This window comes from Plecotus auritus, assembly GCF_963455305.1.
Source record: "Plecotus auritus genome assembly, chromosome: 9".
NCBI lineage: Eukaryota > Metazoa > Chordata > Mammalia > Chiroptera > Vespertilionidae > Plecotus > Plecotus auritus.
This window is the reverse complement of record NC_137783.1, coordinates 10,475,042-10,491,392: the sequence shown is the minus strand read 5'-3', so window position 1 is coordinate 10,491,392 and position 16,351 is coordinate 10,475,042. Positions and strand designations below refer to the sequence as shown.

The following is a 16,351-nucleotide window of genomic DNA, read 5'->3' as shown; positions in this document are numbered from 1 at the left end:
CTAGAAGTTCAAGGTCAAGGTGCCAGCATGACTGGGTTCTGGTGAGAGCTCTCTCTTGGCTTTAGTCACCTTCCTGTTTTATCCTCACATGGAAGGGGCAAAATAAAATAACTATGAAAAGCCTTTGATCTAGTTTTAAAACATTAAACAGAGACTGAGACCCCAGAATATATGAAATGCCATTGTCACTTTTAATACAATTTGTTTATAACAATATTTGTCTATGAAAAAATTAAATTGAAATAAACTGCTTTCCTTTATATTTTATAGAATAGTAATTAAGAATGCAAAGAAAAGGTAACATGTAAAATAGATTTTTCTGTTGGATTGCCTGTTCCGATTCCTTCCTTCATTTACTAGCTCTGTGATCCTAGCAAGTTACCTACCCTCTTTCATCTTCAGTTTCTTCATCTGTAAAAAGGACTTAAGAGCACTACCTGTCTTCCGGGGCTTTGAGAAAAGTTCAGTGATAATCTCTAAAATGCTTGGCACATAGCAACCACATTCATTGAGAACCCTCGTCGTCATTTTTGTTGTTAAATTGAAAGGCACTTGAAAGTAATACAAGTTAAGGAAGAAAAATCTCTTTTAGATACAAACTACTTGAAGTTAAAGAAAATATAAATAAAATAGCCTTACTAATATAATTTCTTAGAGCATGTGTCTGACCAAATGATTTTAGTTAAAATATCTCAATTACATGTAAAAGTAACCTTAGAATACATCTAAAATTAAAATATTTAAATATTTTAACAAAATTAATTTGAGAAATAGAGCCTTGTCACATTGTAATAAGTTGTAAATTAATTTTTACAACTATTTATTCATTTTAATTATTTAATTTCAGTAAACAGCTATATTATACTCGAGCTTTTTTGTATGTCAGCTATATATTTCTGAAAAAGTTTTCTAACCAATTAAACAGTTGATTTTTAAATAGCAGTTGTGATGTGTATCTAAGTGTAAAAGCTGATATTGTGGCAGATAGAAACATTTCTTAAACTATTAAAATAGACAGTGTTTTCATGAGAAACTGTTACTGAAGTATATAATTTAGGTGGTTAGTGCTGGTTATTTGACTACCAGTTTCTTGGAAAGTATGTGCCAACCCATTTCTTTTATCACATAAAATAAAGAATCAGATGTTTGAGAACATTGTGCCCAGGATGCAGGGACATGTTACTATTAAGAATACATTGGATTTCTGTGAATTTACCAGTACATTTATAAGTCTAAAGAAGTATGTCTTTCACAAGGAAAATAGAAATTTTTCAAAAACAACTTAAAACATTGCAATATTTTTATTTTCTTCTATCAGATGATTTATAAACACATTACTGTCTTCCCTTAAATTTCTCAAAAAAAATGGTGTTTTTCTATTAACCAAAATATGTACATATTATTTACTATTTACTTTTATAAAGGTTCAGAGGTCCAAAGAGATGACATTCTGTGGATAGCCATGGCAGGGACTCATCAGATATGGGCACTCCTACTGGACTGTGGCCGACTACCAAAGAAAAAGTAAGTGGCAACATCTCTTTTGGGGTAAACTGCACAACTCGGAGTTCACAGAATTCCCTTTCACAAGTCTCCATCCTCTCCACACTTACTGTACTGGTCAGGAGGTGCTGGGACACCCTACCATAACTAACAGCGCAGGTTCTCCGTGGCTGATGACAAGGCTTGGTCCTTTGCTCACTCACTTAGGTGCACTGGGAGCGCCGCTCTGCCACACAGGCTGATGTGGCAGCCACCACCTAGCGCTCTGCCAGTCAGCCTGGCAGAGAGAGGGGCAGTGAGTCGCTTAATGCCTCTTAAAGCTTCTATTCAGAAGTGACACATCCCTTCTACTTACATTTCATCAGACAAAGTCAGTCTCACGACCACACCTCATCTAACTTCAGGGACCCTGGATGAGCAATCCCACTGAGCGTCCAGAAAGAAGACGGGAGGCGTTTGGTGAGCACTTTCTCTTGACACGCAGTGCAGGTATCCCCACTCGTTAGTCCAGGTATTGGAGTGCTATAAAGCATCGTGTTGATAGCTCGGTGTTGTAGTCGGGCCTGAGATTGAATCCTGGTCTGCCATTTACTATCTGTGTGAGCTTAGGGAAGCCATTTTAACTCTGTGTTCTTATTTATACTTCCCTCTTAGGTTTGTTTGAGAATCAATAATATGTGTTAAGAGCTCAGCCTAATGCCTGGCATATTCAGCAAGTGGTTGTAGCTTTGTTGCCACTGTTGGGGATATGAAGGTGAAAAAGTGGTGTCTCTACAAAGTTTTAGATCTTTTTCGATAGAGCCTTTTCTCTTCTTCCTAACACCCCAGGTAGAACTGATCATAGTCTTCCCTGTGATTTCCCTGCACTGCTAACGTAGTTTTATCACTGCCTTGGTAAGTTCGTCTTCTCTTCCCCTCTCCACCTCTCTCTTTTCCTCTGTCTCTCCTTGTCTGTTTTTGGTTGCACTTATTTGTTAACATACTATTTTGTCTTACTAGACTGCCTCTGAAAGGAAAGAACCCTTTCTCATTCATTTTTGTGTCCTCCGTACCTGGCACAGTATCTGGTACTTATTAGGAGCCAGTAAGGGTTTGCAGAATAAATAAATGAATGAAAGTATTAGCCAAAAAGACTGTCAAGTCACCATAGAAAGTGCCTATCATCTCGGTTATCTTTATCAATAGAAGGGAGCAGTTGTATGCATAATCCAAAATATCAGATATATTTCAAATAGTGTTTATGTGTGTGCTCCTTTGTATGATGTTTGCAACAGTTAATTCATCTAACAACTATTAAACATACTGTATGCTAGGCACTATGCTAGGCAATATGAATGAAATATATTCACTAAGAATAAAATGAAAAGATGTGGTTGCTGTCCTCAGTGGGCTTCCTGAGTAAGAACCAGATTAGCAAACAAACAAGACAGTTGGGAAGGTGCTGTTTATAAAAAAAAAAATTACTGCAGCAGTCCTTCAACTTGAAATTGTTCCTTGTGTAAATAAGAGGAACACCTGATATCCATCAAGGCTTCCTGGAAGAAATTACTAGACTAAAACCTGATAGAGGAGTAGAACATAGAACGGGAGAGTGGAGGTTTTTCAGGCAAGAAATGACTCTAGTCATGTCAGTAGAAGCCAGATCACAAAGTGCCTTGTGAGCCCTTTTAAGAGATTTGAACATTATTCTACATGCCTTTTTAGAAAGTTTTAAGCTGGGAAGTGACATAAGAATTGTTTTTTGAAAAACACTGGGAACATTTGGAGAGGGACAAGACTAGAGACATAGATAGCAGTGAGGAGGCTATTGCTGTTACCCAGGCAGGAGAGAATAGTAGCCTAAACAGTGAAGTGACCAAACATTTCACGTGAGACGTCATTTTAAACAGCAGAAAGAAATAATGGAGATGGCCAGAATGTTCTAAGTGATGGCTGTGTTGGACCTAAATGGTCAAGAGTGGACTAAATACCAAATAAGTAGAGTGTTTACTCTCATTCTTATTAGGAAAGTGTCCACGTAAATCACATTGACCTGTGTCATAATTTTAAGGATGTTTTATCTTTGTTACTGATCTTCGAGTGGGAATGACTCCTAACATTTTAGAAGTTACTGTTTCCAACTCTTTCTACCTCTCAAGGGAACTCCTTTTTAGATTAAGACTCCTTGTAGTAATTACCTTTAATTTATTTGTTTGACATGTTAGTTATTACATGTATTTCTCTGACTGGATTTTTTTTTCCAGTTCCCTGAGTAAGTGGCCATACGTCATACATTCTGTATTTCTTTGCCTCCATCCTCTGCTCCCTGCCTAACTGAGCTTTGGGAACATATCAACCAAAGAGTGACTGATGGTCATTTTAGACTTTTGTATATTGTGCCATATTTGGATGTGATATGCATGGAATCTCTCATTATTTTGCTTCAAAGTCAGCTTCTTCTCTTTCCTTACAATCCCTCCAGCATAAAATCAGAAACTATGGTGTAAAACTTTCTCTGCATTACATAAGGAATCCTGCAATAATCCTTTAAGTAGAAACTTCCCTAGTGTATATAAGAAATTGATTTGTTAGAGCAGCATAATCATCCTGTATTCGTTTCTTAAAGTGAGTAATTCTTGAGCTGGTTGTCTGTCGAAGTAATCTTTCAGTCTACTACGTATAAGAAAACAAAACTTTTTAAAATGGAAATTCAAGCTTTAAACTATCAAGAGCTGGATAATCTTTTTAATTCCCTTTCAGGACCTAATATTGTATGAATCTAAGAAGAAGTTAAAGTGGGATCAAGCTGTACCTGTCCCTGACCATTTGGAGGGGAAAAAATCTATCCCATCAATGATACAATCACTATTCTTACAATTCTAACCTTATCAGGGATTTCCTGTCTGACCACTGAGAATAGTTTGTTTCATGTATGTCAAAAATATAGAAAGGTCCCTACACAGTGGATAAATAAGTTAGATAACAATTAGTAAACTACAGTGAAAACTGACTTGCACAATTTAACTGAGCCAAGATCACTAGATTTTTTTTTTTTACAATGCTTACCACCATTGATTTCATCATTAACACTCGTTTAATAACTAAATTGGATACATATAACAATGTTGATTTCACCTATAAACTGTCTTTTCCAGTGACTTAAAAAAAGGAACCTGCCTTCGGTTTGCTGGAAGTGGAAATGAAGAAAATCGAAATAACGCATATCCTCACAAGGCAGGTTTTGCCCAACCTTCAGGTCTCTCTCTGGCCTCAGAAGATCCTTGGAGCTGTCTGTTTGTAGCCGATAGTGAGAGCAGCACTGTGAGAACCGTTTCACTGAAAGACGGAGCAGTGAAGCACCTCGTAGGAGGAGAAAGAGATCCCATGGTAATGAAATCCCTCCTGCACAGGGTGCCCAGACACTTACAAACATGCTTTTCTGAACTGTGAATAGTTCATAAAATTTGGGAGAGAGAGCGTTCTTGGCTTATCCATAGGTTAAAGCAGGCGTCCTCAAACTATGGCCCGCGGGCCACATGCGGCCCGCCGAGGACATTTATCCAGCCCGCCGGGTGCCGCTGCCTGTCCTGCTTAGCAGCCAACTCGTCCCGGGCCCGCAGTGCGCATAGGAATTTGTTCATAGTTTTTTTTTTTAAACTATAGTCCGGCCCTCCAATAGTCTGAGGGACAGTGAACTGGCCCCCTGTTTAAAAAGTTTGAGGACCCTTGGGTTAAAGTGTAAGTCAAGTCAAAGGAAAGGTGAATGTAAAGAAACACAAACAAAACCATGTAAGAAAAGCAAACTCACTCTAGTTTATTATGTATAAACTAGAGGCCCGGTGCATGAAATTCATGCACGGTAGGGTCCCTAGGCCTGGCCGGCGATCAGGGCTGATCAAGTTCCCCGCCGCCTCCTTCCCTCGCTGCCCACATGCCGCCAGCACATGGTTCCATCCGGCTCCTTCTTCCCCCTCGCCACCCGCACCCCGCCACCGGTCGCCTGCCATGTTCTGTGCCACCCCCTGGTGGTCAGCACACGTCATAGCGAGCAGTTGAACTCCCATTCTCTCCAGTCGAACTCCCAAGGGGACACTTTGCATATTAGTCTTTTATATATATAGATGTCCAGGCTTCAGAGAGAAAGGAAGGATAAAGTATCTATAATAATAAAAGCATAATGTGCTAATTAGACTGGACAGCCGAACGACCTTCCGGACATCCTTCTGAATGACCTTCTGGATGAAGCTGGGGCTGCGAGGGCTGAGCCCCTTGCACGAATTTCGTGCATTGGGCCTCTAGTTTATTAATAAGAGACGAGGAAAGTGTAAATTAGATATTTGGCAGGATGATGGATAGAGTACCAGATTGGTCAGCTTAGCCTGTTCCTGACCAGATGTGTGATTATTGTCAATAAAACTATAAAGTACCACACATTAATACAAACTCAAAATTCTATCATTTTTATTCTAGTCTGAAATGCCCAGCCCTATTTATATGAAATCAGATCTTTTCTTAACTTAAGCAGCATATACAGCCATCTTAATTTTCACTTTATATGCTAACACAACACTGTAGAAATTTTAATATGTGCTATTTTTTTTTTTTCTTTTGTAAAAAAGAACTTATTTGCTTTTGGTGATGTTGATGGAGTAGGAATCAGTGCAAAGCTTCAGCACCCCCTTGGAGTAACGTGGGACAAGAAAAGAAATTTACTTTATGTGGCAGACTCATATAATCACAAGGTGAGTCTTGACAGAATTATGTAACACCTTGTTTTTCATCTGTGGTATTTAAAATGCTGAAAACCTGTGAGCCACCTCCAGGTGCCACTCTAAAACATAAAGAGGAGTAACGGTCTTTGACAACTATATATAAGACCTCTTTTCTTTCCTGGGTCCTTTCTTTGCAAAGAGGGTATGATGGTACTCTGAGCTGGGGAAAGACTAATAAATAAAACACACTTCCAATGGATACAGCCAAAATTGGGAATTGCAACCCATCAAAGCTGCTTAGTAACAAATTCAGTAAATAAGAAGAAGGTAAGAAGCACAGAAATTAATATGTCATTTAACAAATGAACATTTTTTAGTTGCATAGTTGTAGCACCTATTAGCAAATAATTCTGTTAAAACAGAATTAAAAGCATTTCATTTATCCAACTATTTCTATTTTTATTTTTTCTAAAGTTTGTGGAAGATTAATATTGATATTTTGTGATGAAAGACTATACATTTAATACAATTGAGACAAAGGAAATCATTCAGTTTAACATAAGTAGCAATCCTCAGCCAATGTTAGATGCTCATGAGAAGAAAGTCAGTCCAACCATATCCCATTGTGAGAAAAAAGAATAACATTTGAAACTTAAAAAAATTTCATCCAAGTTTACTTCCAGAGGGTAAGATGTAACTAGGGATTTTACAGTTTTCAGCTCTCCCCTTAGACTGTGGAAATGCCTACTTTTCTATGATTTTTTTTAAGAATACTAATAAGCAGAAATTCTCTGGCTTGCTTGATACTGTACTTTTCCATACTACAAACATGAACTTGAGTTTCAGATATATGATTTTTTTCTTTCTAGATTAAAGTTGTGGATCCAAAAACAAAACAGTGTACAACATTAGCAGGAACTGGAGATGCAAGTAATGTCAGTTCCAGTTTTGCCGAGTCAACCTTTAATGAACCAGGAGGCTTGTGTATTGGAGAGAATGGCCAGTTACTATATGTAGCAGACACGAATAATCATCAGATTAAAGTGATGGATTTAGAAACAAAAACGATTTCTGTGGTAAGTGATCTTAAAGTATATCTTAACGGTACCATTTTATGCGTAACTCTAAGATCTTCAGCACTGACTGCACTTTTGGTTAGTCTGCCTGCAGTGGTGAAAGTGAAGCATGTAGGTAGAGGAGTACGTGAATGTCTATCTGAAGGAAATCATATTATTTTTTAAGTGAAAATTCCATTGTGTCAAGAGTGTTTGAGAAAGATACTGGGAGTTGGAAAGAATTTGAACTTTTAGAAAAGGAAAAAAATAAAAAGGGCTCCTCTGTTTTTAAATATGTGGTCACACTGATACAATTACCCTCACATACTGTGTGGGTTGGGTTGTTTAGTCTTATTTTTAATGATTCTTAAATTAGCATGTAATCTTTGTTTCCTATGGTGAATTCATTACGAAATAGTCTTCCAAAGGAAGGTCTAGAAGCCATGTTTCTCAAGACATTGAAAATAAGATAGAAGTTCTCATCAGTTTTTAAAGATATACACATGGTCTCCAATAAAATTTTTAAGTTCCCCCTGAGTGTATAACATTTGCCTGAAAAAAATGCAAGAGTTTGTTTTTCCTAAAATTCTAGGAATTTCCAAGGTATGTTATGACAATTTGTTTTTATTTTAAAGCATGTAATTCTTGTAACACAGATCTGATATATGAATGGCATCATACAGTTGGCAATGAAAATTATAAGAGGACTAGGGGCCCAGTGCATGAATTCGTGCACCTTGAAAGGAACTGTGGGCCATAAGGCTACGGTAGACACAGGGGTGGGTCTCGGCCCATCCTCCGCACCCCTCCTGCCGTGGCCCCCAGTCTGCAGGCAGCCCCACCCTGCTCCTGTTGCCACTGCTCCCACACGCTGATGGCACTAGCCCGCTCACACCCACTGACGGTGTGGCGCGATTGGGGCCGGTACCAGCAGTGGGTGCAAGCGGGGCCAGCACTGTCAGTGGGTGCGAGTGGTGGCTGCTGCTCTGATCACCCCTCAGGAGCAGGGGGAGGTGGAGAAGTGCTCAGGGGTGGTCAGGGCTGGCAGCCACTGCTAGCACCTGTGTATGGTGCCAAGTGATGGGGACCGGAGCCAGGCACTGGCAGCAGGTGCAAGCGCTGGGCAGGACCGCGGCGCATGGGAGCAAAGATTTTTAGTAACCACCAGAGGCTCGCCCCGATGACAGCGACCAGCGCCCCCACTCACCTGCTCTACCATCCCACTGCAGCCAGCGCTCACCATGTTCTGCACACATCCCCTGGTGGTCAGCACACGTCATAGCAACCAGTTGTTCCACTGTTCGGTCTATTTGCATATTAGCCTTTTATTATATAGGATGTATATTATATCCACTACATTTAAATAGATATAATTTTATTTTAAACATATTGAACAATTAATTCTGTTTCATTCATAAATGTTGGTAATTTTTTTGTCAAAACAAAATATATTTCTAGACCTCATTTCAGCCCGAAGTCTAAAAATAAACTCTCCCTCTACAATTATTTTAAAGTACCTGTGCTTGAATAAACAAATTTTCTTATTTCCTAGCTCCCGGTCTTCAGCTCTGGAAATGCTGTGGTAGATGGCCCGTTCCTAGTAGAAAAAGTAGAAAAACAGACAGTACCCAAATTACCGAAATCAGCTCCAGCTGTTCAACTCTCCCCTGTGGCTGCATCTCCGGGACAGACTCTGCAGTTCCAGCTGAGATTAGACCTCCCATCAGGAACAAAGCTCACTGAAGGGGCACCCAGTTGCTGGTTTCTAACAGCTGAAGGTATGTGAATAATCTTGCAAGTGCAAATATTCCATAAATTCTTGATGCTTAATCTTTCTCATTTGTATATGATATTTTTACTCACTATTTGGGCAACATTTGAGGGAAGTCTTGTGACAAAATAGATCTAGACCTAACCCTACTTTAGCAGTTTTCTTTAGTCTGAAATTCTCTTATCTCTTTTATTAAGGACAGTGTAACTCATCCAAAATTACTCAGTCATAGTTGCCTGCATTTGCTAGTAGGCAAGTCCATCACCTGAGGCTGACCTCTGTGGTCTCAGAACGGTAGGTCATCCAATGTTAGAGCTGTGAAAGGCACCTTCTATTATGAAGAGACTGATGGCTCAAAGAGATAAAGTGATTATAATAACTGCTGATGCTAATTATGGTAAATGCTCAAGGACATATATGGAATTAGGTCATAAATGGAATTTGAACCCAGTTCTGCTTATAATTGGTTTTGTCTTTTCCATTGTGCTACTCCCTCTCAAACTAGCTGTAGGGTTATTAGCCCTAAAAATTAATTTCATTTTTTTTTAAAAGAAAGTTCAAAGCCCCACCAGTTACCCATTTGGATGTTATGAAAGTTTCTAAACCTTACTCTCAGTGTCTGCACGTAACTCATGGTCTGTGGATGAGTAACAGTCCACGTACTATCTTGGAGTGGCACTGTGCTAGAGCACTCCAACATGCAGAGCGCAGAGGGAGGAGAGGGATCAGGGAAGCAAGCAGGAGCAAAACTCAGAGAATGTCCAGCTGCGTCAAGAGTTATTAACAGATCAGGTAAGATAAGGACTAAGAATTGATCATTGATTTAATGTTAGAGAGTTAGCTGATGTCTTCTGAGAGCCTTTCAGAATGATGGAGGTGAAAATCCAAATAACTCAGGAGTTTAGCTGCAAAGATAAGAGGAAATAGAGCAGTTGCTAGAAGAGAGAAGAGGGAATGGAGTTAGAGAACAGCATGGTTATCAATGGCAAAGATCCAATAGAGAAAGAGTTAATGAGATGTGGTGGCTATCCTTTAGGATTTGAGAGGGGATGAGACCAGGTGCACAAGCAGATTGTGGACATTTGCACAGTTAGGAGAGAAGGCCCCATGTGTGACCCAGAGCTGTGGAGGCTCTTTTCTGATGCTTCTATTTTCTTGGGAAGCACGGGCCATCAATTGACAGTGAGTGAGAGGGGAGAAGGTTTTGGAGGTTTGAAGAGAGAAGGGGGTCATCCAGAGGATGGGAGGGTGAGTACATGAAGGAAATGCAGTGTGATTGCTGAATAGCTGGAGGCTACCCATCATGGATGGAAAGCCAGACTAGTCCACATGGAGGCTGTTTCTCTCCAGCCAAGTGTAGCCACAGGGTGCAGGTGAGTGTTGAGTAGTGTTATAAGCAGGTCTGCTACAGTGGCAGGTCATGTGCCATCCACGTGGGTCTCTGGAGTCCTTATCCAGTATTAATTGTGTTTGCCACTATGCCTTTCAGTAATATATTTTTGAAAATATACGCTTACTTTTCACTGAAGTAACATGACGTGAGCTCTTTCCAATTCAGTTCTTTGGTTGTTTTATCTTTTGCTTTTCAAGATAGCATCTATCAAATGTTTTAGAGCTTTCAAATTGCTGTTTATTTTATTTCAATATAATAGTATCATTAAGACTTGACTTACCAGTTACTAAGCCTGAAGCCACATTTTCTTTAGAGATGCCAGACAGAATTTATGCTCCATTACTCGCTTCCTACGAGAAAACAGGTTCCAAAGCCATATTTTAAAAGTATGCCATTCAAGTAGAAAAATACAACATTTTTGAAGGATGTGTAATTGAAAACAAATGAATTACTGTGAGCAGGATCCAGGCTAATAATTTGTATCCTTCTTGTTTGAGCCTATTTTCAAAGTATTCAGTTACTATAAGTTAATTAGGTGAAGATTTAATATGTATTTCAATCAATGTGAACTTATCAATTTATAGTAAGGAACCAGTGACCGGCCTGCCTTACAGCAGTGCTCTCTAGCATCTCTGACAGACACTGGACCCTAATTTTAAAGTAAAATATTAGTTGTCCAGAACTAAATGCTGACTTCTTGTGTCTCATGATCTTCCTCTGTCCTAGTCTCCCACGCTCTTTCACACGTTCTCACTCAATCTTCCATTTCCTCCCTGACCCTCCTCCTTCGTGCCCTCTCACACACTTTTGTGCGTTACCCAGATCCAGGCTCTGTGCCTTCTCACCTTGGTACATTCTCAGGCGGCAGCTACTGTCCTGCAACAACCCACTTGGTGTCCACCCAAGAGAACAGAGAGATCTTGGTAGGCTAGCCAGGAGGAACTCCTGGGTTCGAGCTTGAGAATCTGGCTCTGGGGTGTCTGAGCCTGTGGGGAAGCCATCTCCCTACTGCCCACACCAGAGAGGGCTGAGTCGTGCAGTATGTAGGAGGGTGTTTGGAGCTGGCTTTGCAGACAGAAGAGTATTCAGACTTTCCGACTACCCATGCCTCCATAGTCAGACAAGTTCTCAACGGCCAGTTTAGCTGCTCTGCCTGTGTCCATTGGTTTGAAAGCACTGCATCATTTGGAGCTCACTGTTAATGTAACTTCTCTGTGTGAACTATAGAGCAGGGTATTGATTTTTAAAAGAGGATATTGACATGTTTAACTCTGCTTTGTCAAACACACAAATTAATGTTGATTCATTGGAACATAGATAGGGATAGTATTAAAGGAAAGTGAAGTAGTTTATAGAGCAAATTCTTAGCTATTTTATCACTTGTCTAAAATATCGGTTCCATTTTTATTGTATAGGAGCAAAGAAGATTTTTGGAAATTATTTTATAGGGTACATTTGTACACCTATGATTAAAGGACATTTTTTCTTCTTGGCCAGTTTATTTAGAGACACTTATTTTTAACTAAATTTTGGTCTGTATAATCTTAGTTTTCAGCATATGTGAAGGTTTTAAGCAAAAAAAAAACACAGCATAAAAACAAAGCACCACTAGCATATTATAACTTCACAAATTGCACGTGTGACGTATCTGAGAAATATCTAAAGTAACATTTTCTGTGTTTTATTTCAAGAATTAGGTATTAAGACCTCACCGGTTTGGCTCAGTGAATAGAGCATCGGCCTGTAGACTGAAGGGTCCCAGGTTCGATTTCGGTCAAGGGCATGTACCTTGGTTGCAGGTACATCCCCAGTGGGGAGTGTACAGGAGGCAGCTGAATCGATGTTTCTCTCTCATCGATGTTTCTAACTCTCTATTCCTCTTTCTCTCCCTTCCTCTCTGTAAAAAACCAATAAAATATATTAAAAAAAGAATTAGGTATTAAAAAGGCCCAGTTTACTTTGCTGTTTGATTTAAAATATAAGAAGTTTCCCACCAGCCTGCTGTTTAGCAAAATCAAACATTCAATAAAATAAAACATACTCCTCAGTTCAGAAATAAAGAAGGCCAAAGAATTTTAAACAGTTATTTAAGAATGATCTTTAAAAGTTCCTGCATAAAAACTCTGGATTTAACTCTTTAGATTCTCACCTTTCCCCTTCTCCTTACTCTTATTTGGCATGTTTTTCTCAAGTTTGATATTTTGGTCAACAGAATAATAGATGCAGTAAACTAAAGAAGAGATGGAGAGGACCAATAAAGACAGGTGCTCCGAGTGTTGGCTCATCCTGAGGTCAAAAGAAAGAGACAGGAAAGCTAAAGAGTAGGCCCAGAACCTCATCACTACTGAATAGGTGGCTGCATTTTTGCAGGTGGCTGCCATCGGTCAGTCATTAGATTATGCTCAGTGTATTCTACTTCAGATGTCAGGGAAGCGTGCCCTGCACTTCCCAGCTGCTGGCTCTTGATCTCTAACCCCCCCTAAAGCTGAATGTCTGTAAGCACGTGCTTCCTCAGGGTGATGCATGTGTTCCTTCTGACAGAGGCACTAGATGAATAAAGACATTTAAAGCTTTTAAATACTAGAAGATTAAAGTTTTTAGTGGTTTATTAGATTTCTGTTATGTAGATGATCTATGTATTTAAGTCTTGGAAGAGTTTTATGTAATAAGGAGGTAGACATAATATCTTAGCTTTTACATTAGAATAATATATGCAGTATTATTTCTAAAAAATCTGTTATTTTTTATTATTACCTTTTGATAATAGTGTATTATAATCTTAATTTGCAAGTCACCGCAGAGTTAAACATACATTTGTATTCCCTAGATTTTTTTTGTAGTTTTCATATTTTTATCTTTCTTATACAGTCTTAAAAATTTACCTTTTTACCTTTTAGGCAATGAATGGCTTCTTCAAGGACAGGTGCCATCTGGCGAAATAGAGAACATCGCCAATCAACCAACCATCTCACTGCAGATTCCTGGGGATTGCTTGTCACCTGAAGCCGTTATATCTGTCAGCGTGTTTCTTTATTACTGCAGCGCCGACAGCAGTGCCTGTATGATGAAGGGAGTTTTGTTCAGTCAGCCTTTACAGATAACCGATGCCCGGCAAGGCTGCACAGCTCCAGTAGAACTCAAGTACGTGTTTTAGCAAGCTAGCTAGCAACCAGTCTCCACAGCCGTCTGTTCTTCATCCTCACTGTCACTGTAACTTATGACAAGAAACTTCACTCCTGCCTCTGGATACTAAGAAACCCACTGCTCAGTTCTAGCAGCTGATAGTAAAGTACAGCTATGCTCCTTATTTAATTATTTATTATAAGCAAATTCATTCATTCTGGCGGTACCAACTAAGTCACTGACCGTCAACTGAACCATGTTGTTATCTATGCAGCTATTTGGCACACGACTTAAGTCCACACTTACAGAATATTATCATGAGATAATTTGCAGTGCTTGCTGATAACAATAATGATATTAAATATTTTAACTTTTTCTACCTTTATTAATAGTGAGCAGCACATTTAAATGTGTAATTTCACAATAACTTTAAAGAATACCCGAGATCCAGTCCACATGTTTGTATAAGGACACCTGACATTCAGGGCATAAGGTCTGTTCTAAGCCTCTCCTTCCCCCAGAAATCTTTCCTCAGAGTAGAAGCTTAGAGGACCTGGATGGTAAATGTGTTCTTCGTTCTCTTCTGCAGTTTTCTCAGTTGAAATACGTTGAAAAGAGAATTTCTATTTTTATTATGTTACTTGCTCTTCTAACTTACCATTATTAATGCCTTACAACTCTATACAGAAAAGTCTCTAAGGACATACAGACTCACTCCCTTAACTGTTTTTAACTGTTTACTGAATGAACATTCTTACCAGGCAATGAACGAGTTCTCAGAAATAGGACTTTCCAGGAGAAAGGACTTTGGGTCACATTCCTGTGATATTTTTTAATGATAAAGAATTGTGACAGCTGAACCTGGTGTACTGGTCTGTGTGTTTTAGAAATTCACATAATGTAGGCATTAAACGCAGGTTTGTTGGGTGCCGGTATTTTCAGGCCCCATATTCAGAATTTAAGTTATCATTTATTGTGATGTTTTTTAAAATTACTTCTAAGCCTTCAAAGTGAATTTCCATGTAATGCACTTTCATGCTATTAATATGTATAGTATATCCTAATACGTTACTCTTTAAAATATTAAGGTTGAAACATACAGGGACTTAATAACACTTGGGTTTTTTTAACCCCAAAAGATGTTGAAAGTTTTTTTTATCGTAATTTCTCTATAACTATTTAAAACCTATTCTTATTTTTACTAAAAACTGATTCAACAGGTTTGTGGTTTAATCAGCTTACAAGTTTTTTTTTAAAATCAGATGAACCACATTCAATATTTATAGACAGTATGCCTTTCCTCCCTTCAAAAACAGTGCTAAATTTGAAATATAATCTTTTAAGCACCACCATCTACCTATTTTCTTACATTTTTTGAAATATAATTGAACATCCTACCTCTTCTTTATTCAGGTTACCTAAATCTCTGCAGTAAGGAAATGCACAGATCAGGACTTTGGCTTCATTTGTAACCTGCTAATGCTATTTAAAGAGAGGTAGAAATGTAAAGAATTCTATTTGTAATTACCTCATAAACCTTTCCTCAAAATAAAAAAAAAAAAAGTTCTATAATAAAAGGCAAATAGGCCATGGCCATTTTTTAATATCATTTGATTATGATACTCATTGCCAGTTGGATAGGATGAGAATATTTTGACTTTATCTTTTCCTATTTAAGGATATAAACAGTTTCACTCTCTAAGTTTATACAATTTTAACTTGATAATTCAGAGATATCTGCTAATAATTTTTTAATATTGTACACAAACACACATATCGTATGCATTTTCATCTACATTAAAAACCCAAAAATATTTTGAGACTATCAAATATTTGTCTAGACAGTGTTTTAGGTTAGTATTTCTTGACTTTCAAAGTACAGTTTTAATGAACATTCTTATTCTTACCCAGCTACCAGCCTGCATTGTTTTTTCACATTTCAATTATTATTTATATTAGGATTTTTTGCAAATCATACTAAAGCAATATAAATAGCTTCCTAGAATTTGTGACTAACATAAACCTCTTACATAAGAGGAAGTATGAGAAGGTTTATTTTTAAAAATTTCTTGGTCCTTGTCTGCCTTCTGTTTACTATAGGAATGTGTATATTTTTAACTTTTGCTTTTCTCCTGCATAAATGATGATATCCACTGATGGTGGTGTAAATCACCTTAATCACAGTGCCAGGGGAGTGGCATTACAAACACTTAGACATAATACCTGGAATCTTTGCCCTAAATTATTCTACTGGTTTGCCACTATTTATAGCATTTCACAAATGGTAGAGTTTTTTTTTCCTGCATTTATACTTTAGATTGATATGATCCCTGAAAAGAGTTTTGCTAATCTTGAATATGCTGTCTCGAGCAAATATTTAACAACTATTCACAAGGGAAAAGTTGATAGTTTAATCACCCATAAGTATAACTTTGGCAAAGTTCAGTGGTTTAAAAAAAAAATTCTCCTTAACTATTATAATAATATATTTAGTTATAGTATTGCCAGGCTGGAGAAAACTATAAAACTTAAAGCTACAAAAAGGGTTTAATACGTGTGGATGAGTGTGTGTGTGTATATGTATATATGTATGTGTGTGTATACATATACACACACATATAAAGATCAACTCAGGAATTTCTCACATAAGTTTCTCTTATGGCCAATATAGTTTTGAGCTCTAATACTGAAATAAGATACTTTCTGTTTGTTTCTCCATAATTAAAAAGTTGGGAAAGATATTGAAAATACTATTGCTGTAATATAATAATTGTCTGCTTATATAAAAGTTACCCTTAGTTTATATCTGCCAGCT

At 38.1% G+C, this 16,351-nt stretch overlaps 1 protein-coding gene across 1 annotated transcript in view; it reads left to right on the top strand.

Moving 5' to 3' along the window:
- The window catches only part of NHLRC2 (NHL repeat containing 2), a 54,042-nt gene extending 38,899 nt beyond the window's left edge, over positions 1–15,143 (top strand). Inside the window, exons 6-11 of the mRNA XM_080642455.1 lie at positions 1,425–1,524; positions 4,638–4,869; positions 6,102–6,224; positions 7,064–7,270; positions 8,802–9,027; positions 13,311–15,143. Coding sequence (XP_080498581.1) covers positions 1,425–1,524; positions 4,638–4,869; positions 6,102–6,224; positions 7,064–7,270; positions 8,802–9,027; positions 13,311–13,567 — 1,145 coding nt within the window. The 3' untranslated portion in view covers positions 13,568–15,143. The remainder of the gene's footprint in view (positions 1–1,424; positions 1,525–4,637; positions 4,870–6,101; positions 6,225–7,063; positions 7,271–8,801; positions 9,028–13,310) is intronic.
- Positions 15,144–16,351: the final 1,208 nt, after the last annotated feature.